The 27,356-nt window shown below is 40.0% G+C and overlaps 2 protein-coding genes across 2 annotated transcripts; one reads left to right on the forward strand and one right to left on the reverse strand.

Annotated features, from left to right (window-relative positions):
• Window positions 1-667: 667 nt before the first annotated feature.
• On the reverse strand, window positions 668-26,648 carry CMPK1 (cytidine/uridine monophosphate kinase 1). Its single transcript, XM_080921089.1, has 6 exons — window positions 26,427-26,648; window positions 6,756-6,902; window positions 4,317-4,469; window positions 3,016-3,092; window positions 2,705-2,801; window positions 668-1,814 (listed from the first exon to the last, which is right to left on the reverse strand). Exons 1-6 carry the CDS (start codon window positions 26,592-26,594, stop codon window positions 1,773-1,775), a joined length of 684 nt encoding a protein of 227 aa, XP_080777215.1. The 5' UTR covers window positions 26,595-26,648; the 3' UTR covers window positions 668-1,772.
• On the forward strand, window positions 10,164-11,407 carry LOC308424138 (threonine aspartase 1-like; the record flags this gene model as incomplete). Its single annotated transcript, XM_080921031.1, has 2 exons — window positions 10,164-11,240; window positions 11,315-11,407. 2 exons carry the CDS (start codon window positions 10,164-10,166, stop codon window positions 11,405-11,407), a joined length of 1,170 nt encoding a protein of 389 aa, XP_080777157.1.
• Window positions 26,649-27,356: the final 708 nt, after the last annotated feature.

Raw genomic sequence — 27,356 nt, forward strand, 5'->3', positions numbered from 1 at the left:
ATAAATTTAAATATAAAATCTAATTATATAAAGTCTGTGTTCTATTTAACACTACGTACTAAACAGTTTAAATGCTGAAATAAGAAACATTTAAAGAAATCTCTCGGGCTGGAAAGATGGCTCAGTGGTTAAGAACACTGACTGCTCTTCCCAAGGTCCTGAGTTCAATTCCCAGCAACCACATGGTGGCTCACAACCATCTGTAATGCGATCTGATGCTCTCTTCTGCTGTGTCTGAAGACAGCAACAGTGTAACTTACATATATAATAAACAAATTTTTGGAAAAAAAAAGAAATCTCTCTAGATACAGGCTGAACAAACAGCTCACTCAAGGGTGAAAAGCATACGCAGCTTTTGCAGAGGATCTTGGTTTTTCCAAGCACCCACAAGGCAATTCACAATTTTCTGTAACTCTTGTAGCAGGAGATCCAACACCTTCTGACTTTTGTGGGCACCAGGCATGCACATGGTATGCAAACATACATGCAGAAAAAACATTCATAAAAAAAATTTTTTTTAAAAGAACCTTAGTAACCACTCAGTTTTAGGGACAGAAAATAAAGAAAAGAAAAAGAAAAAAAAAACAATTTTTTAAGTTTTTAAAGGAAGAAAATCACTTAGACTTTCAAACTTTATTGAAAAAGCAAGCAGGAAAGGAATCAAACATTTATAAGATATATTTATTATTTTTCTGACCAAAGTGCAATGATTTTAAAATCTTTTAAAACAAGTAACCATGAAAAACATATTCCAGAAAATAAAATACAAATGGAAAATTTAACCATTAGACTGCTTTGTCTAATTTATTCTAACTCTATATTTAGTCTAAGAAACAAAACTACAAACCTTGAACTATTATTAAAACGAGAAAAAATTAGCATAAACTAATGAAAGCGTGTCAAGGGTCTACTTTGAGGAACCATGTTAACATCTGCTGAATGATGACCAGCCTGTGTCAGAGCACAGGAACACAGTCACTGTGTCAGAGCACAGAAACACAGTCACTGTGTCAGAGCACAGGAACACAGTCACTGTGTCAGAGCACAGGAACACAAGTCACTGTGTCAGAGCACAGAAACACAAGTCACTACTTGTGACTGCTGCCCCACAGATTATGTCAGAAGAATCCTGCCCAGGCTCTGAAGGCCCTGTCCCCTAACTCAAACCTTGGAAGCAAAGACTATGCCCTGCCATACAATTTTACACAAGCTGTAATAAATCAATCTTTAAGTTTTAACTTTCGACAGGAAATGGTCAGTCATTTGATAAATATAACATTGCTAGGAATTCATTTTATGAATTTGTTTACTAAACACATTGAGCAAGAACCAGCTACACATAAAGTTCCTTTAAATTTGGTCCACAAATTTACTTAGCAGGTTGGAAATTTTAAATGTGCAGCAAGAGGAAGTGGAAACCCCAAATTCCAACACATTGTAATTACAAAAGGGAAATACATGCATACTAAAAAAAATTTAGCTCACAGAAGGCACAGACATAAAAGGGATAAAAGGGATAGTCTTTTAACACAAACAAGAATTATCTGATACCCTTCATTTTGTGAGCACCATAATACCTAAAATGATTTAAATCTGAATTCACTGTGTACTGTGACCACAAATTTAAAAACCACATAATTTGTCTTACTATATATTTCTAGACATTAATTGAGATGTAATTTTGAAAGATTAAAACTGCCTTAAAAGGGAGCTGTGATAGCAGCTATCAAAGCAATATTCAAGCATGATTTCAAAGATGTCTTCAGGGTTAGTTAGCCTTCTTTGTCAAATATCTTCACAACTTCACCGAAAACCTGTAGAGAAAAAAGACAATTTTAAAAGCAGATATTGTTAAAACACAGCATAGCATGTTTGAGGTCCTGGGACCAACACCAAAATTAAAAATAAAACAAAATACAGATAAAAGATTGTATAGCTAAGTTCCTGTTTAAAAAAACATCAATTTTGTATTGATTTTAAACATTATAATTTCTTGGTTTTGCTTATTTCACTCTATCAGTAATACAAATGAAGCACATAAAACTGTGAACATTTTGCCTTCCGTTTTATTAATGCTTTTAGACTAAATGTGCTTCTAGATGGGCTGCTGAAGGTCTGGTAAAATATAAACCAAACTCTCGTGTACTGACTACAGCAGTGGCAGTGGGTGAAAGATTTACTCAGTGAGTACTCCTCTGGGCCTTGCTTTGGCCAGTGATGCCAAGAGAAACAAGAGCGAGACTTGGGGAAAGGGAGAGCGGATGAACTCGGAAGCAGTGGAGCATCTGCAGGCAGGGATTTACAGACACTGAGGTCTGAGCAACAGAGAGCAGCATCCTGGGAAACCTGTGGCGCGGCGCGGGGAGCTCTGTGTTCTGTGAGAGACCAGCCGGGGCCCTTGGCTATGGCATGCCAGTTGTGCTGCAGATTTTAACAATGAACAAGATCCAAATCACTGTACTGAAAATACCACTCTTTCCCTGTTTGAGGAAAAAGGGTTGGAATTAATAAACCTCTTCTTGTGAAAAATAGGTCTGATGTTGTAAAACCCATTTTAGACTTACTAAAAAGAAAAAAAAATTTTCAGTTAGCCTCAAATGTCTTAAAAAAAAACTAAGTACTGTCCTTTAGAGCATCTTTTCTTTATACCTACCCCAATGATCACAATTTTTGATTGCTGCAAAGACAAGCCAGATACACTTACTTCATCAACAGACTTAGAAGCATCTATTTTCTTGACTTTCCCCATTTCTTCATATAAGTCAATAATTGGTTTTGTTGATTCAAGATAAGTCTGAATTCTGCAAAAGAAACAATTATTTCATGGTTGCAGGTTAACTGTCCTCCCTCTTCCACATTATAGAAAGGATGGCAAGAGTCTAATGCTTTCTCTCTTTACACAAGCCACTGTGCCTATGTGAAAATGACATGTTCTTTTCCTGAACCAAACAGAACAGACAGAAGAGCCGTCCACACGTGCACAGCAGGAATGAGGTGGTGTGGCCTGCAAGGTACCTCTTTTCCAAGCTCTCCCTGTTGTCATCACTTCTGCCACTGCTTTTCCCCCTTTCAAGACATCGTTCAATACAGATCTAAAGAGAAACAGAAGTAAAAAGTTATGCTTAAAAAAAGCAAAAGAGAAAATATTTTGAAGAGACAAAAACAAAGCAGAAAAAAAAGCACAAAACATTCTGCATTAAGCTCAATGTGTCTAACTCATTAATCAACATGCAAAATCTTTTTAAATTTAAACATGTGGTTCAATTTATATAAACTAGGTTAAATAAATACAGATCATAATAAGAATTCATTCATGACTCAGTTTTTCCTGCTGTACTTTTTTCAATCTGCAATAAAGAGAAGATCTGTGTGGGTATGGCTGCAGCTCGGACATATTATTAACTCATTAGGTATGAATTATGTGCCTCAAACTTTGTACCATTTTTGCTTACTTTACAATAATTCCATAAATATCCAAATATTTGAGTCAACATATTTGAATAAAGCATCTCTTGTTAGTCGTGAACACACATTCCTCAGTTACAAAGCTGTGGTAACATTCTAAAGCTAACTTTGAAGACTAAGTGAAAACAGATTTCTAAGAGTTGGAGAAGAGAGTTACATTTTAAAACAACTCAAAGGCTGTGGCCAGCCTTTACCAGAGGCACATTTATAATTCACCCTAAGAATAGGCTGCTTCCTTCGAGGCACTACTTCAGACTCAGACTGTTGGCATCAATTTAATAAAATTTACAGCATCGTGGTTGTCCAACAGAGTCAGGCTTTTCAATTAATGGCTCTGAGAAATTTATTTACTTATTCAAAGGTATGTCTGGGTTTGCTATTAGAAGTGTTAGGGGTGGGAGTGGAGAATTTATTCTTGCCATTTTCCAAATCACTTGCTTCTTAGAAGACAAATTCCTCAACAACAGTAGGCCCCTCCACGTTTCCAGATCTCTACCTTCTAGTAAACACCACACCATTCCCAGCAGTGCAGACGTGAGCAGCACCTCAGCATCACAACCTAACATTACTATAGATGATGTTTACTAAAATAAACAAACTTGATTCTTCTTACACATAGAAAATAAAGCAAGCCTTAGGGTTACAAAGCTGCCAATACTAACAGCCCTCAATATTCTATTGACAAGATAATGCTGTTCTGCCCACCCATCTATTCACTCACTAGATACATATACTGCTGCCAGCAGAAAATGAAATGAAATGAAGAAACAAAAACAAAAACCACCATTTTTCTCTAACAGCTGGCTATCTATAGCTTGAAGCCCGTGTGGACAGATAAGTATGTTCATTACCTCATTATTACAGTCAAAAAACAGGACAAAAGATATGTCAGCTTTCCCATCCATGGTCTTGTTCCAACCCTGAAGGTTATCTTGATTTCTTGGAAATCCATCAATCAAGAATTTATTCTTCTGAGCATTAGCAGCCATTGTTTGGTCCATTTCCTAAAAACAAAAAAGACTTATGTTCAATACCACATCACCAAAGGGTAATTTCTTTCTTTCCCTTCTTTTTGTTTTTCTCCTCTATGTGGTCCTGGCTGTCCTGGAACTCTCTCTGTACGCCCGGCTGGTCTCAAACTCAGAGACCCACATGCCTCTGCATATCAAAGGCATGCACCACCACACCCAGCTACAAGACAATTTCTTAAGCAGAACAGTATGTAGATGGCTATTTGCTACTTTTCCCTAAGCCACAAGAGTGAAAGGTACATAGGGAAACAGCCTAGGCAAAAATGAGCCAACTTCTCGACACGGTTGGTTCCTAGTGAGAGAGACTATAGGTATGTGTTCCCCTATTCCTCTCGTCCCCCCACTTCTGTAGTTTCTGCATCTTATGAAACATACTCTATAGTGTGCATCTTGAATGTCCTCTGAGGGTTGTTTTTGTTAAAAGCTTGGTCTCTGGGGTGGGCCTACCTTTAAGAGAATGGCCTCATATATCATTAGGAATACACTTCTAAAGGGGACTATGGGATCCTGGCCCTTTTATCTTTTTGCTTCCTGGCCAAGGGGTAGTCTTCCTTACTATGTGCATCACTGCCACCTAGCATCCCTACCAGTGGGCCAAAGCCATGTGTCTACTTAACTCAGATGTTGGTACAGTGAGAGCTGATCAGCACAGTGTGAACTACCTTCTCATACAAATTACCACTTAAGAGATTTGCTCTAACATCTAGAGACCCTGTGTTGCTCTCATCTATAGTATACTCGTATATAATAAATAAATAAATCTTAAAAAATAGAGTTGGGTAGTTAATTCAACCAATAGCCAAGACAGGAAATAAGCATCATACTTTGGGTGATATATTTAGCCTCTGGTATGACTCTGAGATATTTATGATTTAGATAGCAGCCTGATAGGAACATGTTTGGAAGCTAAGCAAAGGTCTGTCTGTTCAGCAGTACTGGTGCAGTGAAGACGTGGGCATGGCTTAAACAACCCAGCAAGGAATATATACAGTGAGAGCTGAAGAGAACTAAACTCTCAGAAGCAGAGTGGTCTAGAAAACTTGCAAAGGAAAAAAAAAATCAAGAGACTGAAAAATGGCAGTTCATGCAGTAGGAAGAGAATGAACAAAAATAGTGGTACAAGAAATAGGTAGAATTTGTTTCAAAGAGACATGTATTAATTAAGACTTAAATGCAGGAGGAGAAAATAAAGACTAAAAGTATTCCTTAGGCTACACAGGGCCAATCATTGATAACATAAAGAAACAGTTCTGCCTATAATCACAGCTGAGCTTGGAAGATTCCAAGGGCTACAGAGTGAGTTCAAAGTCAACTGGGCAATCTTGTTAAAGCCTGTTCCAAAGACAGCAAGTATTAAAAAAAAGCGACTATCCTTTCATAATGCTCACCACCTATAATGCAGGGAAAGGCGTCTGGGTCAGAAGACAGGATGGTAGATTTACTTACTCTAGAAAGGAAGTTGGTTGTTCAGACTGAGGCAGACTGTGTAGGAGCCATTCTACAACCCAAGTGTCTCCAGTTACACCCAAGATTCAATACTGAGATCCATTTACTGCTTCCTGTTCCGAACAATGCAATTCTGTTTCACTGGCTTTCTTATGTCAAAATACCTGTTACTGACTTATCTTAGGGACCTGCAGGAAAGCACTACCTACCAAGATAAGGAGGTGTGTGTGTGTGTATGTGTGTGTGTGTGTGTGTGTGTGTGTGTGTGTGTGTGTGTGTGTGTGTGTGTAAAATTGCACAGTGAAGACAACAATGCATCCATCAAGAAAACAAGGAAACTTTAGAAACAGAATATGAACAATGAGACACAGAAGGAGAGAACATAGACATTCAAGAAAAGGGAAGAAGGAGCAGTGAAAGGGGAGACTAATCACAACAGGCAAGAACCATTGCATGTTGGGAAGGATGGGTCCTGATTCCTAACAGGCAGATGCAGGAAGATCTGTGACTAGGTAACTTCCAGGCCAGCCTGGGACACATGAGGCTATTTCAAGAACAAAGCAAAGTCCTATGTGCCCTTAGGCTGGACTATAGCTGGCCTTAGACCAAAGCACAGAGTCCTGGCTCCTGTCAATTTCAGTGAAAGCAGTTTCTGACACTGCTATTTTCAAAGAGCACACTACCTTCCGTAATCAAAAAAGAAATCGAACAGTCTAGTTTGTCACTGTTCAAATGGAAGTGAATGTGGTTCCTTCCAAGCTCTTTACAGCTCTTCCTTGGAAGTTTGAACAGATTGGCATTCACGCTCCTTACCCTTTTTAATAAACTGATGGTTATCTCAACTGGGACAATCTTTCCTTCTTTAATGTACTTTTCAATAAGTTCTCCATACTGTGAATCTGGATTCTTCCTTTCATCACGTAGAAGCTCTCCTGCAGAAAGGTGTGTGTAGCCATATTTCTGGAACAAAAACATAGAAATATCAGAATTCATTCAATCCAATGACAGGAGTACACATAATTTTGTATTAATTTTATGTATAATTTTCTACAATAAAGTAGTTTTGCTTCTGGGGTAAATAAATACTAAAGAAAAATAAGAGATTTTATATATTCCAGTTTGCCTATTAGTAAACAGTCTTACCCTTTCGTAACCATGTTTACACAATAAAATCATTTCAACATTTATCTAACTAGGCAAAACACTGACGTCTCACTGTATTTTTTCACAAACATAATCCAAGTTTAAATGTAAGAATGAAAATATCTACCAAAAATCTGAGACTCGAGACAAAAATAAAAAATCAACATATGTAAACTGACCTATATATCATTTGGGTTTGTGCAAGTGCACTCTTATGGTATTTGAACAAAACTGCCTATCTCCATCATCAAGTGACACTTGCTGTAAGGACAAGGACAGAACAGAAACATTACTGAGTTAACACCACAAAGCATATCTGTACAAATTAAGACGACTACAATACCATTAGGTGATGTGCTCTTCTGAGACTACGCTGTGCACATGGCCTTGCACTTAAGGGAAGTTGCAGGAGACATTCAAAGGTCCTGCATTGCTACTGCTTCAGTGCAATAAGGAGCCAACAGTCTTAAGGAAAGATCTGAATAAGGAAAAGCTTCCCCGTATGAATTTACATGTCTGCTTCTACTAATGAAAAGAATGACACAACCCACTCTGAAATATTAGGATACTCATGTTTAATACATGGTCATACAACATGTATCACTTCAAATCCTTAAGACTCCTCCAATGGGTTTTTATCTTATGTACATACTTTATAACTTGAAGATTAAGGTGTAAGGCAATCCGCACCATTACCCTACTCTTAAAAGTGTTTCCTGGGCTGGAGAGATGGCTCAGCAGTTAAGAGCCTGACTGTTCTTCCAGAGGTCCTGAGTTCAAATCCCAGCAACCAAATGGTGGCTCACAACCATCTGTATTGGAAACTGATACCCTCTTCTGGTGTGTCTGAAGACAGCTACAGTGTACTCATATACATAAGATAGATAAATAAATAAATAAATCTTAAAAAAAAAAACAAAAAAAAGTGTTTCCTGCCCAGTATGGTAGTATGTATCAAGAGGCTGGGGCAGGAGAACTCTGAGTTTAAAGCCATTAAAAAAAAATGTACTTCAATTGAGTTTTCTAAAAAGCTCCAAATGACCAAAGCTATAAATGATACATCTTTATCCCCATTCTACTTCCTGCAAGTATTGGTTATATTTGTTCTTGCTCACAAAATAATAAGGTAGAAATAATGCTATCAGCAAAGAAAAAGAAACTCTAAAAAGGCTATTTGCTGCCTGAACTTAGATATAAATTTGGATGAGAATTAAAAAAAAAACCACTACAGCATAGTATCATCATGTTTCTGTCTCATCCCTATAAGTGCTTCTAGTAAGAGAATTTATCAGAAGTGTTAAATTGCAACGGGTTTAAAGAACTGTTATTTACAGAAAAGAGAAATGTAAAATTGTCCAATGACTTCCACACCGGCAGCTAAACTGCCGCTTGATCACTGAGCATAGGCAAATGTTTGGAAGTTGAGTACAGAAAGGACTTTATGAAAAATGAAGCGTGACCTACTTTCCCACTTACTATGTACAATTTTCAAAAAGCATTTGCAACTACTGTCCACAAAACTATAGCAGCCTCATATCACACTTTTTATGTTGATCTTGCTTGGAAGCCTCTGCTTCTGGATGTTCTTCTCCGGGCCAGTGATTACAACATATATCTAATCTGGGACAAATCAGAGATTAAACAGCCCTAGTGACAGCACACGCTCACCGATAGTGCTCTGTAAAGCTGCAATGTGAGCCATACACATTCAGAAACCTGGCAGGTAATTTACATTACAATACTGTAGTGGCTACTTCTGGTTGTCAACTTGACTATACCTGGAATGAATCACAATCCAGAATTGGGAGGCTCACCTTTGATCCTGATCTTGAGGCATAGGGGAATCTTAGGGCAGTTAAGGCAAGGAGATCTCTGAGCTCAAGATCATCTGGGACAAAGCAAGTCCCAGATCCAGGTGTGGTGGCACACACCTTTAATCTGGGACACACCTTCAGTTGGAGGCCTATATAAGGAAACTGGAAGAAGGAAGGCTGACTCTCTTCACCTGTTTGCCTTGTGGGACTGAGCATCTGCTAGATCCTTGGACTTCACAGCTGCTGCCGACCATTGTTAGCGAGGTTGCACTACAGACTGTAAGTCACCAACAAATTCCTTGCTATATAGAGACTACCCATAAGTTCTGTGACTCTAGAGAACCTTGACTAATACAGATACTCACCATTTCCTGACATCAGAGAAATCAAACTGGCAAGATTTTTTACTATATATTTTTTACAATATATATATTATATAATACATATATATAATATATATATTATAAAATGGTATTATATCACTCTTTTGGAAAAAAGAAAACTTATAAAGTTTTAAATTGGACCTATAGACATATATAATATACACATAAATGGTATTTGTAAAAGCAACTTTTTAGAGTTTATTTTTAAATTTTATACTTATGTGTGTGTGACAGTGTAGGTTTGTGTATGTGACTATTGTGCCTGCAAAGGCCAGAAGAGTGTTGGAACTTCTGTAGCTGAAGTTATAGATGGCTGAGACAGACAACACTGAGTGAGTGCTGGGAGCCAAACTACGGTCTTCTAGAAAAGCTTACGCTCTCCAGCCGCCAACGTAAGATAACTTTACAGTTTGTTCTGAGAAGTAAATGGCATTACCTACAAAGTCAAAGAAATATTACTAAGCATAGCCATGTCAACCCTGTGGTCTATGTTCCACTTTCTTGTTGACATCCCACTTTTACAGTCTCTTAACTGGGCTCATTTTTCTACTACCTTCTTCATAAGGATTTTATGAAGCTATCCTCTAACAGAATTCCAACAGCAAAAAAGCAACCAACATTTACATACTAGTAACCATGGAACTAGGCTTTCAAAGCATTCTGCTCTGCTATCATTAAGTGATGGGAAATCTGAAGAAAGCAAGAATAGATATTTCTAGCCTTAGCCAATTTTTTCTCACTTTTTTTTTTTTTTTTAGCAATTAAAACCTAGTGGTTCGGTGTAATGAGTGCTATGCGCTGACTCCGAGTGACGCCATTGGCACAGTTGCTTTTGCATGGAAGGATGCTCTTTTCCTGAGAGAAGATGATACTCTTGGAGAATGATCATGGAGAAGGGGATGAGTTCTGGAGGACTGCCTTCCAGATCATCTCAGGCATCTGCTGCTACCGTAGCAGTCAATGAGTCAGAAACACAGCCGCCCTGTAAGGAGAAACGAGGGGGCTTTGTGCTGGTGCATGCAGGTGCCGGCTATCATTCTGAATCCAAAGCCAAGGAGTATAAACATGTATGCAAACGAGCTTGTCAGAAGGCAATTGAGAAGCTACAGGCTGGTGCTCTTGTGACAGATGCAGTGACTGCTGCTCTGGTGGAACTTGAGGACTCGCCTCTTACAAATGCGGGAATAGGATCTAATCTGAATCTCTTAGGAGAGATTGAATGTGATGCCAGCATAATGGATGGAAAGTCCTTAAACTTCGGAGCCGTTGGAGCATTGAGGGGAATCAAGAATCCAGTCTCAGTCGCACACAGACTCTTGTGTGAAGGGCAGAAGGGCAAGCTCTCTGCAGGCAGAATTCCTCCCTGCTTTTTAGTTGGAGAAGGCGCCTACAGATGGGCAGTGGATCGTGGGATACCCTCTTGCCCTCCTAGCACCATGACCACAAGATTCAGCTTAGCTGCATTTAGAAGGAACAAGAGGAAACTAGAGCTGGCAGAAAGGGTGGAAACAGACTTCGTCCAGCTAAAGAGAAGAAGACAATCAAGCACGGAGGAAAATGACTCGGGCACTTTGGACACAGTGGGTGCTGTGGTCGTCGATCACGAAGGGAATGTTGCTGCTGCTGTCTCCAGTGGAGGCTTGGCCTTGAAACATCCAGGGAGAGTTGGGCAGGCTGCTCTTTATGGATGTGGCTGCTGGGCTGAAAACACTGGAGCTCATAACCCCTACTCTACAGCTGTGAGTACCTCGGGATGTGGAGAGCATCTTGTGCGCACCATGCTGGCTAGAGAATGTGCACACGCTTTACAGTCTGAAGATGCTCACCAAGCTCTGCTGGAGACTATGCAGAACAAGTTCATCAGTGCACCTATCCTTGCCAGTGAAGATGGCGTGCTCGGAGGGGTGATCGTTCTCCGGTCACGCAGATGTTCCTCCCAAGATAAACAGACCCTGCTGGTGGAATTTCTGTGGAGCCACACTACAAAAAGCATGTGCGTGGGATATATGTCAGCCCAGGATAGCAAAGCCAAGACTCAAATTTCAAGACTCCCTCCTGGTGCTATGGCAGGACAGTCCGTCGCAATCGAAGGTGGGGTTTGCCGCCTGGAGAGCCCTCAGTCTGAATAGGAAGTGTCTGAGAGGCATTTCAGAGCCAGAGCTCCAGGCTGGTTAACTGAAGTTGGAGTTTTATCTTCTGCTTGGGTCTTAGATGGGTGAGCGGAAGGATGTGTGTGTGTGCATTCGTGTGCAGTGTGTGTGTGTGTGTGTGTGTGCTTGCTTCTCCCTGATGGGATAAGATCTCCTCAAGTTTAAATATGAGTGAGAATGATTAAATCTTTACAAAATTCGTGTTTTAACTGTTTACAAATAAACCTAAAGTTGTAGAAAACTTTTATTTCATAAAGAAGTACCAACCATGGTTGATACAATGTGTCTAAACTGAAGAGTGAATCTGCTTGTTAAAATTACTTGACCTTGATTGTAGCCCATTTAATCACAGTAATCTGTAATGTTAAGTGGATGGTGTGGTAACTTCTAACAAGCTTGAGGACAGCCTAAGGTATATGGAACTCTGTCTTAAAAACAAAAACAAAAAACAAGGCCAGCTCATGACATGGCTCAGTGGGTAAAGTTACTTGTCATCAATCTTGAAGACCTGAGTTTGGTCACAGGATCCAAAGCAGAAGGAGAGAACCAACTACCACAAGTTGTCCTCTGCCCTCCATGTGTGGATCACTACATGGGCAGGAGAGCATGTGCAAATACAATCAATCAATCAATCAATCAATACATAAATGAATAAATAAATAAATAAACAAACAAACGGATAGATAGATAGATAGATAGATAGATAGATAGATAGATAGATAGATAGAATTGGATATAGCAGCACTTATAATCTCAGCACTCAGGAGGCTGAGGCAGGAGAAACACTCCACATTTGAAGCTGGCCTGGATACACAGCAAGACCCTGTCTTAAAAACAATGACAACAGCCAGGTGCACATCTTTAATGGCAGAGGCAAGTGGATCTCCCAGTTTGAGCCAGACTGGTCTACAGAGTGAATTCCAGTACAGCCAGAGCTACAACAGAGAAACCCAGTCTGGGAAAGGGGGCGGGGGGGGGGGGGAGAGAAAGAAGAGGAAGTCAGAGAGGAGAAAGAGGAAAAAAAACAAAATTAGATGAAAAGCAACAGTTATGGACTAAGCATGACGGTTCAATTTAGAGGGATGAAAAGACACCATGGTCTCAAGAAGAACAAACCAGTACTCTCTTTTACCATAAATAGGCAGAGGTCAATTTAACCTACTCAAACCACTGTGGCTTCCTCACTGTTTTACTGCTGTGAAGAGACACCATGTTTTAACGTTTCAGAGGGTTAGTATATCATCAGGACAGGAAGCAGAGAGGCATGGCACTAGAGCAGTAGCTGAGGGCTTTATATCCTGAACCACAGTGAAGCCTCAAACTCCACCCCCTCCCCACCTAGGGAGACGCCTCCTCCAACAGGCCACATCACCCAGTCCTTCCCCAAACAGTCCACCAAGGAACTAGAGACTCGAATACAGAAGATTATGGAAGACATTGTCATTTAAACCACCACACATTTTAATTTAAATTTTTTTACTTTTTAAGCAACTGCCTTTACTTCCTTTAAAAATGTAGAGAATGCTGGGACCTGGGACATTCCTTCCTGGGTGGTACAAGGCTTAGGAGAGTTGGTATATACCTGTAATCTCAGAACCCAGGAACCAGGAGGGATCGTGAGTTTGAAACAAACCTTGGCTATATAGAAACCCTGTCTAAAAGGGAAAAGAAGAGAAAGCAGAGTTCAAGACACAAATGATGTACAAATAAATACAAGGACCTTGAAAGCAGGAAGATTCCAATGCCGAGCTCCTCTTCTTTCTGTTAATGTAGAGTTTAGAAAGTGACACCAGACTGCAGTGTGGACTCCTTAATTTCACAGAAGGAAGACAACAGGAATATAAGCTACAAATACAGCTTTAAAGCAATTGAGCAAATAAAATTACTCAGCATTTTAAAACAAAACAAACTCTTCTTGCTGAATATGGTGGCATAACCCTTACTTGAAAGTGTGCTAACCTTGAGTTCAAGACCAGTCTGGACTACAAAGAGAGACCCTGTCCCAAAAAACTCCTTTTGTTATATACGTAAGTGGGCATGCTTGTGGAGGTCAGAGGACAACTTGTGAAAGCTGGGTTTCTTCTACCATGAACATTCTAAGAATCCAACTTTGGTCAGGCTTGCTTGCAAGCACTTTACCTACTAAAGCCATTTCTCTGGCCCTCAAAGTCCTTATTATTGGGGTCTGGAGAGCTGGCTCAGTGAGTAAGTGCTTGCTATATAAGCAAGACCTGAGTCTGGACCCAAGCACCTACATAAACGTGGGGCATGACCATACAGCCTACAGTCCTAGCAGAGGACCAGAGGGGAGTCACCGTCTAGACAAAATGGCAAGCCCCGGGTTCAATAATAAACCATCTGAAAAACAGGCTTGTACTGGGCATGGTGGCACACATCTTTAATTCAGCGCTCGGGAGGCACACACAAGAGGATTCTTTAAATTTCAGACAGCTTGGGCTACACAGTGAAAACCAAACCAAAGTCTACCAAAGTCTGCACAAAGCCTTAAATACAGAGGTTCTAAAAACTGGCAATACAAATATTTCTGGGCATAACAACAACAAAAACAAAACCCATGAGACACAATAAGAATTTCTTTATCTTGTTTGTTTATATTTTCTACTTACTCTCTTTTAAATGGATCAAGAGTTTTTCAATCAACCTCCTACTGGGTGGAGGCAAAGGGGATGGATTAATGTGAGTTCCAGGCCAGTGACTACACAGTTAGACCAGATAGATAGATAGATAGATAGATGGATGGATGGATGGATGGATGGATGGATGGATAAATGGATGGACGGACGGACGGACGGACGAACGGACATTCATTGAAAATCTGATTGGAGTTTGTCTGTCTGTTTTGTGGTGTTGGGGATCAAACCCAAAGCCTCTGAAAATGGTAGGCAAGGGGGCTCTGCTACTGAACTACCCACACACTAGACATGTTTGTTTGCTTAAAACAAAAACAATGAATTTATTAACAAGTTTACCAGAAATAAGCATAAATAGTCAAAATTAAAAATAATATTTACAAGTACAAATGAGGACTTGCCTAACTATATAAAGTATTTTAAAACAAGCACTAACAGGGCTGGAGAGATGGCTCAGTAGTTAAGAGCACTGACTGCTCTTCCAGAAGTCCTGAGTTCAATTCCCAGCAACCACATGGTGGCTCATAACCATCTGTAATGGGATCTGATGCCCTCTTCTGGTGTCTCTGAGGACAGCTACAGCGTACTCATATAAAACAGGCACTAACAAAGCAGTTCTAAGACAGAATATATAAACAGTATAAATGGGAACTCAGTGATAGTTAACATTAAAATTCAGTGTAGATGGGTTGCAGAGATGTCTCAGCAGTTAAAAGCACTGACTGCTCTTTTAGATGCTCTGAGTTCAATTCCCAGCAAACACATGGTGGCTCACAACCATCTGTAATGGGATCCGATGTCCTCTTCTGATGTGTCTGAAGACAGCAACAGTGTACTCACATACATTAAGTAAATAAATAATCTTTTTAAAAAAACACCTCAGTGAAGAGGCAGTGTAATGACATTCCCTGTAATCTTAGCCCTTGGGAGGTGAAAACAAGAGCCAAGAGGATTAGACTCAACTTCCTAGTGAGTCTGAGGTCAATCTGGGCTACAGGAGACTGTATCCAAAACAAAACAAAACAAAAAAAAAAACCCAAACGAACACAAAAAAACTCACAAATCAGTGAAGACAAATGAATAAGTGATACTTGTAACAAACACCACTTCAATTAATGGAATGAGTATCCGTTCATAAAAAAAGTCAGACCATTTGTCATTATAGGCAAATGTCCAGAAACTTAAAGCTCTAAAACAAAAAGCAAAAAGTTTAAAAAATAAAAAAAAATTCGGAGATGTAGACAGGTGTTACTAAGTAAAGTCAAATAATTACAGTTTATATTTGATTGTATACAAATTTCTGAACAGAGAAAGGCTTCAGAAACTGAGGCAGAAAGATCTGAAGTTTAAGGCCAGCTTGGGCTACGTAGCAAGACTATGTCTCAAAAAGGCAAAATGAGTTTGGTGTGTCAGTTCATAACTATAATCCTAAACCCAAGGAGACTGAGACAGGACGACCTTCAGTTTGAGACTAGCCTGTGCTACCTAGTAGGTTCAAGATAAGACTGGGCTAAAATGTGAGGCCCTGTCTTAAAATATAAGAAAAAACAAAAAAGAACAAAAACAAAAACCAACAACAAAGGAGAGGCAACAGCTTAGAAAAAACTATTTTTATAGCCAGGCAGTGATGGTGCACACCTTTAATCTCAGCACTCGGAAGGCAGAGGCAGGTAGAGATCTTAGTTTAAAGTCAGCCTGGTCTAGAGTGAGTTCCAGATAGCCAGGGCTACACAGGACAATCCTGTCTAGAAAAGAGGAGGGGAGAGGAGGAGAGGGAGCTGTCAGTAAATCTGAATTTCAGTTTGCACATCTTTTGACTCAACAATCCAGTTTCTAGGTTGGTGAAATGGCTCTATAGTCACTTGCTACCAAGTTTGGTGACCTATATTCAATCCCTAGCAATACAAGCTAGAAGGAAAGAATGAATTCCTGCAAACTGTCCTTTGACTTCTACATACCCACATGCAATAAATAAGTGTTTCTGAAGATTAACAATTTTAACACCGGGAACTCATCACTATTGTCCAATGGTGACGCTTATAACCACCTTGTACCTCCCCAAACCTGAGTCCAAGAAAAAGGAAAGTGAACCAGTACAATCAATGCTTACCTCAAATGTGAAAAGGGATCATTTAGAAAATGACAGCTCAAGGGCTGGAGATGGCTCAGCAGTTAAACACTGTCTGCTTGTGGAGAGGACCCAGGCTCAGATCTTAGTACCCACATAGTAGCTCAGGATCTTTTTTAACTCCAGTTTCAGGGAATCTGACATCCTCTTCTGACTTCCACAGGCACAAGGCATGCACATGGCATACATGTATATATGTAGCAAAAACACAAACTTAAAACAAAAAAAATCTTAAAAGAAAATAACCGCTTTAGAGAAAGGTCGCCATGAACTTCCCCCAAACCAAAAATCAACTCAAATGTTTAGATAATGTTTTCTCTGAAAAGTGATATATCCCATAAACAAAGGAGAAACCAAAGTACAATACAGCAACACACCACATGGGCATGGAGTCAAGAGTTATATACGAGACAGAAAACAGTCCAGTTTCACATCCTAGAAACAGATGCAAATTTAGAATTCATGAGATTACCCAAAGGTTTAAAAGGAAACATATTCAATGAGGCCTGGCTCCAGACATTAGAGTTCAAAATTATAAACATTTGAAAAATACCATGTGTGTAGATATAGTGGACAACATATCCACACTATCTTAAGCTCCATTCAGAACTGTTCTGCTAAGCAACCTTTCTCAACAACAAAAATAAGCAAATACTGCTTATACAAAAGAATCACTTCATTTTTAGTTCAATAACATGTCTTACCAGAAAGTATAAGTAAAATCATTTGGCTTTGAGAATTTGTACATATTATATTTTGGTATAAAATTTACCTTTATAAATACATTTTCTCATTCTAAAAGTCAATCTAAGAATATATACTTTGTTTTGATAGGGCCTCACTGTGTAGCCCTGCCTATCCTGGAACTCTCTGTGTAGACCAGGCTGACCTGAACTCAGAGACCCACTGCCTCTCCCTCAGATGCTGGGATCAAAGATGTGCACCACCATGCCCACCCCAAGAATATATGATTTTGATTAAATAGCAATTACTCCTAATCCAGCCCAGGATCTAATGTTGAATATAGATAACTATGTCTACTTTTATACTGCAGAGCAAACAAGTTCTTGATTGAAGTGTTCATCAAGGGAAATAAAAAGGGACAAACTCATAGAAAAATGTTTTCTATAAAATTTCTTTTCCTACCACAGCTACACACTGAGGAAATCACTGGAAACCATTTGCAAAATGGACACCTCCCACTGAACTAATATGCTGTGCCTAAGGAGAACCTACTCTATTGTTCCTTTCCTTTCTGCATCTTATCTCTTCTGTCTCTCCTCAACCCCAATACACTTATCAGTTGCTGTCTCCTGTGTAGTCCTGCACTAACTACCAAGGTTTTAATTCTCTGCATCACAAGCATGAAAAATACACCACATGAGCAAATATTCAAGGTGTATTATTACCTGGTCATTAAAACTTTTTTCCCAAGGATATTACAAAAAATAAAAATAAAAGAGCCTACAGGATGAGATTATGTTTTACAATTTAAAACTTTAGGTGCAGGGCTGGAAAGATAGCTCAGTAATTAAGAATACTGGCTGCTCTTCTGGAAGACCCAGTTCTATTCCCACCACCCATGTAACAGCTCACAACTGTCCACAACTCCTGTTCCAGGGGAATCCGAAATGTGCTGACTTCCTAGCTAATACGGAGAAAACTCGATCCAGGTCTCCTGACCTCCACTGAGAATAGTCCTTAATGGACCTTAGTCATTAGACCTTGATATACCATGGTGACCAATGCAGATATCCAGCTTTAGCCTCAAGTTTCTATAAGGTCTGAGGGGGAGAGGTGATGGAAGGAGGAAAGGATATTTACTGAGAGAGATCCCAGGAGGAAACCTTCCATATATGAAATTAGAGTTTATGAAAACTACATCCTTCCTGTGCTTGGATGATGCTTCTGGAAGAAGTGCTAATGGTGGCTTTAGCACCTAGCAATGAGTTCCCTAGTCACAAAAAAGGTATCAGGGGTGAATTAACCTCAGAGTAGTTCAAGGATTGTTCTATTACTCCAGTATACAACTTACCTTTCCAAAGGAATTTGCTTCCTCATCATTAGTATAGTAGTCACACCTGCAGTGCACAGGTAAGTCCAGCATATAGTCTGTACTAGCTCAGTTAAGCACTTAATAATCACTGTCTGAAAGAAGGTATCACGGCCTAGCTGCCGAGCTGTGCATATGTACTACTCAAGTTTGGCTAGGTTATACTACAGCAATCCCCCAAACTCAACGGCATAATATAACAAAGTCTTATTTCTTGCTTATGCCACCTACCTATTAATGATAGGTGGGCTGCTATAACCTTTGACTCACATTTAAAAGGAGACACCAAGTCAACAAGGATGTGTAACACAGGGATGCACTCAACTTCACCCACACACAAAGAACAAGGTGTATCTGACCATCTTGATACTGCCAGATTCTGGCCATTTGCTTGTCTCGTTTGCTTCAGCCTTGCTTTTCTTTTCTTCTGAAACACTGCCATCTCTACTTTCGTTGCCCAACGGTCACTAAATGAATAACAAAGATAATAATCTTCGACCATCTGATAACCTAAATTAACCATTAAGTCAATCACACAATCAAAACTTTCAGAAGTGCATCTATGCCCTTAAGGAGACACCAAGAAAATGGAAATTGTGTTGTGATCCCCCTAAACCTTATGTAACTATACAGGTAAATCCTGTGTGTTTAAACATATGTGCTTTCCAATAGCAAACACCAATGACTAATCCATTCTGGAGGCTCCAAACAGGAAGTAGGAGGGAAGCAGTCTTTCACATACCCAAAAATGAGTGTATCTGCTTATTAGTACGTGGTATACTCCAATGGTGAATGAAACCAACTTACAGGTCTTTTGGAAAATGCTGACAGAAACCAGACACAGAGAATATGTTTCACAGGACCTTTCTGGGAGTAGTCTAGTGCTTTTTCCTTTATCCAACTGATGTTTTGTTAACTTTTTTCATCAGGCAGAACAAAACTGTCAGCAAAGAGTCTCTCCAGCTATACCTGTTCTCTATTAACTTCTAAATGCTCTTATCACATGTTTAGTCTGTAAAAATGTTCTTGATTTGACAGGTTAAAGCAACTGAAATGTTACAGCAAATACACTTTCATGCAGCAGCTGAACTAAGGTATTAGCTTAAAAGTAACAAGACCTGGAACATGGCATAAAAATAAGACAGCAAGCATCTGCATGCACTCACTTTCATTCACCCCCCCACACACACACACGGTAGGGGAGGGGTGCCCATGCAAAGCCTCCTTAGCATGATTTTTTTTTCCTTTTTAAAAACAATTATTTGGGCTGGAGAGATGGCTTAGCAGTTAAGAGCACTAATTGCTCTTCCAGAGGTCCTGAGTTCAAATCCCAGCACTTAAATGGTGGCTCACAACCATCTATAATGGAATCCAATGCCCTCTTCTGGTGTGTCTGAAGAAAGTGATGTGTACTCATACATTAAATAAATAAATAATAAACAAACTGAAATTATAAAAAATAAACCAAAAGATAAAAACAATTATTTTTATTTTATATGTATCAGCAGCTGTCTGTACCTAAGTGTACCACATATGTACCTGGCACCCATCAGAAGGCATCCAATGCTTTAAAGCTGGGGTTGCATACAGATGGCTGTGAGCCACCATGTGATCCCAGGTTCCCTGCAGAAACAGCCAGCACTCTTAACGCTAAGCCCCTGAAGTCATTTTTTTTTTTTTTTTTTTTTAAGAAATACTCTGATTTCAATTCAAAACCAACTGTTAAAAGACAGTACTTGTGTGTGACTTTGAGGTCTTCCACAAACAGTCCTATTAGCATTGGAACTGGAACACATCTAGATTAACCAAATATGGTCTGTGAAACTTAAACCCAAAAGGGAATAAATCAAGATTTCAAAGAGAATAAGGATGTGGAAATGACTGATACTGTAGAACGATCAATTTAGGGCAGACTGGGGAACAGACTAACTAATTCTAATGTTTTCCTATGTTTTTTTTAACTATTAAATCCAGACATGGTCTGGCAGGTCTTTGGTCCCAGCACTCAAGGTAGAGAGGCAGGAGGATCTCTGAGCTCAAAGCCAGCCTTGTTGACAGAACTAGTTCCAGAACAACCAGGGCTACACGAAGAAATCCCATCTTGGGAAAAAAAATTACTATTATCTCCCTTAACCCAGAGAAACTGGAGATTGTTTGGGTATCATGGTCAGAGACTCACAAAAGCCATGAACTGACACTGTTAATTTCATATTGCTAGGCCTACACATCTGACAAAAAGCAACTTAAAGGAGGACTTACTTGGGCTCACAGTTTAAGGGAATAGAGTCAATAATGGAAGAGGGGCAGGACAGCAAGAAGATGCCCATATGTTATTAAAATCCAGGAAACTAGAACAAGATAGAAAATAGATCAGCTTCCTCACCATCCAATCTGATGAAACTTTTAAACAAAAGAAGGAAAATGAGAAAAATCACTCTCCTAGAAAATTTAAGGTCATCTGGTCTTCCAATCCCAAACTGCACTTCCTGCTTCTTTGATTCCCGTTTACATATGGCCGGCCTCTCATGTGGCGTCTCAGCCTTTGTAAGTGTGAGATAGTTCCCCAAATATAAACACGTTTACACGTTTTAATTACACCTCTTAATAGCTGTGTTCCTCTGGAAAACTCAAAATTTTTCTAAATAATCATAAGTAATTATCAATTAAAATAAAATGCAGGTACTCTGAGGCAACAACCCACTTTTATGAATCCAATAAACAAAATAATCCATAGGCAAAGTTATATTTACAAGAAAGCTCACAGAAGCACAATTAACAGCAAAAACATCCACAGAAACTGTTCTGAATAGCCATCAAGTGAAATGATACAGCTATGCTATGACAATATCCAGAATATTCTGCAGCTACAAATAAAAACCAATTACATATATAGGAAAGCCCCAAAAGACTAGATAAATACGATTAATTTAGTTTGGGGGAAAAAAGTGAATAGCCTATTAGAAGCAAAATTTTAAATATTTTCAGTAGATGCTCAGCTCATTTGCTGCTCTTATAGGAGTGCAGTTTGGTTCCAACATCCACACGGCAGCTCACAAGTGTATAACTCTAGTTCCAGGAGAGCTGACACATTCTTCTGGCCTCAAAGGCAGCAGGCATCTATGTTGTAGATGCCGGCAAACACTCGTCACACACATAAGCAGGTTTTAGTTTTTTAGTTTTTTGTGTTTTTTAGATACAGGTAGGAAAGCAATAAACAATGGTAACCTCTAGATGAAAAGAAACTGAACTTGTCCCAGACATGTTACTGTTACAATTTAAAGTAAAAAGTATAGTACAAACTCCTCTCACCTCTCCTAAAATATCGATATTAAAAACCTTATGTTAACTCAGAAGGCAGGTAGACCTCTGTGAGTTCAAAACCAGCCTGGTCTATAAAGCCAATTCCAGGACAGCCTGCACTGTTAGAAAGAGAATCCCTGTCTCCAAAACCAAAATCAAAACCAAACAACAAAAAACCACCATCACCAAAACAAAACAAGAAAACTTTACCTTACAACAAGCCGTCTTAAAGAAATAGTGGCTCTTCAATAAAGTCAAATTTTCTTGCTTTTTAAAACGTGTATGGGTTTTTGCCTGTATGTATGTACGTGTGCCATGTGAAAGTCAAAAGGGAGAATCAGCTCTGGAACTGAAGTCACAGAAGGTGTGAGCACTGTGTGGGGGCTACGAATCTAACTGGGTCCTCTGGAAAAGTAGCTGGTGCTCTTAACAACAAAGCCATCTCTCTAGCTCCCAAAGGCAAGTGTTTTGCAAACCATTTCTTTTATAGACTCTTTATAGCTTTTAATTCGTCTTTAAAAAAAAAAAAAATCAGCCTTTAACCATATCCTACTGAGAAGAAAAGGTCCTACCCTTAAAAGACTAGAATGGAACTTAAGGTCTATCAGATTTTTCATTAGTTTCTTCTGAATGTACGTGATGAATTCTGGATTTTGAAATCAAAAGCTTTAAAAATTCTGCTCAGCATACTTATCATTCACTCACTCAGAGTAAGCAAAAACATCTCAAAGAGAGGCCTTATTCATATGTTAGGTCCAGAAAGCTACTTGGGTGCCCCCTAGGGATGAATTATTTTTATTGAATATTCTCTGTATTTACATTTCAGATGTTATCCCCTTTCCCCCAATCCCATCCCCCCTCCCCAGGGACGAAATTTTTAAAAATGTATACAGCTTCATGATACATTAATGTCTTCTGTCATCACTTCTATTCAACAAGGGCCTACTATGTAATAGACATAATGCTCAAGAACAGAGACAAAAAGATAAATAAAATCAAGTTCTGATTGCTATATGCCTAAATTTAATCTCATCCACAACTTTTCTAACCACAGTAGGAGTCATCCATTCAAGGAGTTAGGACACAGGTAATAAACATGAGCTTTACTCACTACTTATGTAGACAAAATGTTCACAGTATGTGAAAAAGAAATTCAATTTTCTTTCCAACCAACCCATACAAAATTGTGGATGCTATTTTCAAAAATAACCTTAGGTCACAGCACTCTAATTTATTTTTGACCAAAACAAATATAAAAATTAACAAGTGAGGCCTGATGACCTGATTTCCATCCCTGAGCTCATATGAAAGTGAAAGGAGAAAACCAACTCCACACATGTACCATAGCATGTGCACAGACACTTCGAACACACAACATAAGTAAAAAATTTTAAATGTTACAGCATCCCTCTCAATCTTAGAAATACATCATTATATAATAATTCTACTGAATACTTCATTGAAATAGTACAAGACAACACAGATTTGAAATAATTAGAAAATAAAATTAAACTGAAAGGACCACTACAAATAAATGAGTAAAATTCCCAAAGCTCCCTCAAAGCTTCTTGCCCCAGCAGGAAATAGGTATAAGGCTCTCTCTCCATCTGAACTGCCCTCCCCTCCCCATGGAGCAAGAACTAAAGTGGAGCCTGACTCCAGCTTCCCTATAACACTCTCCCTTACCTAACTCCAATACTCCAGAGCGTGAGGGCCAGATACCCTCAGGTTCTGAAAGCAGGGTGTACTTTCTGACAGCACACGGCAGCACACACCAATCCTGGCACTTAGAAGACTGAGTGAGGCGGGAGAACAGAATTTGAGGCCAGCCTGAGTGAGGATAAGGAGACCATACCTCAAAACAAACAACACAACACAACTTCTGGCAGCCTGAAGCTCTCTCCAAAGAAATAATTCTATCATCAGCCACATTTCAGGTACCCTGCTTTGAGGTCAGTTGGTGAATTTAGCATTAAGTTATACAACATTTTTCCCTACAGAAAAAAAATTAATTTTAAAACTTGCCATCTTTGGAGATTGTGTTCACAGCTGCCTGCATAATGAAATATTGGGCCAAAATGCAAACTCACAAAGGGGGGAAATGCCTGACTTACACCTGACTACAGACATGCCAGTGTTTATTTAACCAGCTAAAGAACAGTCATTGTTAAATTATACATCTGAAATAGCAGAGTATCAGGTGGATGTTTATGGCAACTTGAATCAACAGCAAACAGTTCAAAACAACTTACTTACGATGGCTTGGTGAGACAGACCTATAATCACAGCTTTATATAACACTAAGCCAAGAGAACCACAAATTCAAGACCTGCCTTAGTTAGAGTGAATGCAGGGACAATTTACTGAGAATTTTAAAGCAAAAAGTACAGAGATGCTCTTTCATGTGTGAGACCCTGGGTTCCACTGTCAGTGCAACCAGAAAAATAAACAAAAACAGAAACAAACAACCCAGAGCTGAAGCTCACACAACTGCCAAAGTCTTAAATAGTAAATAAAAGAACAGATCTTAAAAAACAAACCAACATGGACTCAGATAATTAACAGGTATTAACAGTATTATCAACTATTATTTTATGAGGTAGAAATACTAGTCACTGAACACAGAGATTTTTTTTAACCCAGTGAAGTAACAGGGGTATTATTAGATTGAGTACAGGCATTTAAGGACATAAATTCAGAAAGTATTTGGATGCACTCAAATATGAAACTCCTAAGCCAACTTTTTTTTTTTTTAATTGCACCTTTAGAGGCTGGAGAGATAGCTCAGTGGTTAAGAGCACTGGCTGCTCTTCCAGAGGTCCTGAGTTCAATTCCCAGCAACCACATGGTGGTTCACAACCATCTGTAATGGGATCTGATGCCCTCTTCTGGTATGTGAGAGAGGGACAGTGTACACTCTTTAAAAAAAAGTAATGCACCTTTAAAATAAAAACAACCAGTTTCTGATAATCTTATAGTAATCTTATACCCTGCCTGCTGACCCTTACAGTACACTAAAGAAACCTGCAGTCTTTCCAAGGATAAATTGAATGACCAATATAATAAACCAGGAAGCGTAAGCATTTGCATTATGTGCCAGGTGTGAAACCTCATTTAACAGTCACAAGTACAAAACGGACACTTCTATTTTCACCCTTCTTGCAAAGGAACTTAAGTTAAAAGTAACTTCTCTGGGGCTAGAAAAAACACCACCAGAGTCAGGTCTTGAACTGCTTACCTGTTTGACTCTAAATTCCTACTCGGTCCTTTACCATGCTATCTGTATTTTAATCATTTTACTTATAAAATAAACCATCCATCAAATACTGACAAAAATATATTCATATAGTTTTATGCCAAAATGCTTTTAAAAATCTGTATATGTATCTCTCTTTTTTAAATAAGTTGTAAGAGAAAAAAAGAAAAGAAAGGGAAAAAAGAAAAGAAACCATTCACTTGACATTTGGCCTTTTAAAATGTAAAACAAACAGAAGTAAAAATAAGGAGAAAAATTCTATGAGCTTTGTGATTAAACTGGTTTTCAAAAGTCATCTGTTATTCTAAACACAACTGTAAAACACGTAACTTTTAGAACACACTATTCTACTTATTTGTGGGTGTTCTTTAGAGAATAGAATATAGGACAGGAGTTGAATATATGAAGGTGAAAAAAATCCGAAGCAAATATAGGCCACAGCCTATAGGAAAAGAAGACAGTATCAAGTTCTGGGTCAAAAACCTTTTACCAAGCACTCAATTTAATGGTGAACGTTGGGTTTTTTTTTTACCCCAACCCTGGTTGCCATTTCTTTCTGTTTGTCTTGTTTTCCTTTAAAACACTGCCCAAGGGCTGGAGAGATGCCTCGGGGGTTAAGAGCACTGACTGCTCTTCCAGAGATCCTGAGTTTGATTCCCAGCAAACACATGGTGGCTTACAACCATCTGTAATGGTATCAGATGCCCTCTTCTGGTGTGTCTCAAGACAGCGACAGTGTACTTATATATAATTAATAAATTTTAAAATAATAAAAATAAAACATTGCCAAGACAGTCCATTAAGCCTTCCTCACCGCATCATCACAGCTCACAGAGGCTAGAAAAACGGGGTGTGAACCCATACCTGCTTGAGTTTAAAGTCTTTGCCTCTCTCCGAGTACATTGCATCCCTGACCTTAAACACTAAAAGGATGGAACTGGTAAACTTATGTCAAAACTTTAATTGTATTTAGTTATTTGTGTGGGCAAACAAACGCTTGAGCCACAGCTCATCAGAGTGAACATCAGAGGACAACTCCAGAGGACAACTCGCAGAGGATTGGTTCTATGTGGGTCCCAGGGATGGAACTTGGAGGCTCAGCCCCGCTCAGCCATCTCTCCAGCCCTAAGATAAACACTTTTTTTAATTAAGAAGTTGTTATAATTGGGTGGTGTTTTGCTTTCTCGGCGAGCAGAGGTTTTTATTTGCTTAGATAACTGAGGTTCAGTGAGAGTGAGTGACTCACTCGCCCAAGGAAAAGGCGTGAGTTGGCAGCTGGGCCAAAGGTTAGCGCCTGGGCTCTCACGGCTCCGGTACTTTAACTACTACAAGATCCGGGTCGAGTTCCTCGAGGTGGATTAGCGGAGGACTGACAGCCAGGGTTGTAGCGAGAAGAACAGATCCCATCCCGAGAGTGGAAGCAAGGGCGCGCGGAAACAAAGCGGACACCGCGGTGCGCACTCGCAGACCCGACGCCCCTCGGCCTGGGCGCGCGATGGCCGTCGGGACTCGTAGTCCGCTCCCCACGGCGGGGGGCGCGGCTGCTCCCTCCAGCCCCGGCCCGCTCAGGCCGGGAGCGCTCCGTCGCCTTCCCGCACGGCCTCACCTCCACAATGCGCGCGCACTGGGTCCCCTTGCCCGCACCGGGCCCGCCCAAAACGAACACGACCAACGGCTTCATGAGGTGGAGAGGGAAGAGCTGCAGTCCGCGGGTCAGCGGCAGGAAGCTCCGGACCAAGACGTGCAGCAGCCGGCGACGACAGCTGCTCAGCATACAACGCGCCTCTGACAGCGGCCGGAGCGGCGGCGCGGGCGGGGCGGCAGGGAGGGGGCGGGCTGAGCGGGCGCCGGGCCCCGCCGCCAGCTGCGGGCCACCGCGACAGGAAGGGGCGGGACTTCTGTGTGCCGCGCCAGCTTCCGCTCGCGGTTCCGGTTCTTCACAGCGTGGCTGGAGACCCAGTATCAGCCTGGGTTGATGCTTAGTCAGACCGGTGGTTCTGTCTCCCGGATTTCCCTTTCCCAAGAGAAGCGGTCGAACTGAAAAGGCAAACACAGGAATCAGTAGGAACAACACAACGGCATTGTTGGGAAGGAAACCAAGGGAAAGCAAGAATAGTTTGGTTGAGGTTTGCAGAGAAGGCCTCTCAAAGAGGTGACCTTGGAACCAAGACTTGAGGGATGAAGAGAGCAGAGACTGGGATGCAGTGACCCACCAAGATAAGAAGTCGTGTTGGAAGGTTAGGGCTGGATAAGGGGAATGAGAAGTCATAAATGGAGAGTTGAGCCAGTTATGGGAAAGCACTTAGGTTATATTCTAACCGCAGTGAAAACCTTTAAGTTTAGTTCTGTTATCCTGACTGGGGCCATCAGGGAAAAATCGGAACATAGAAGCAAAAGTGAGAACTGAGCGTGGATGAACACAAACCTTTGAAAGTTGGAGAAGCATTTAGTGGAGTTTTTATAGTAACAGACCAAAGTTACGAATCAAGGCCATTTTTTTCAGATAAGTTGGTGGAATGGTTTCTAGCAAAGCTAG

The sequence above is a fragment of the Micromys minutus genome, assembly GCF_963924665.1.
Source record: "Micromys minutus genome assembly, chromosome: 9".
In the NCBI taxonomy this organism is placed as follows: domain Eukaryota; kingdom Metazoa; phylum Chordata; class Mammalia; order Rodentia; family Muridae; genus Micromys; species Micromys minutus.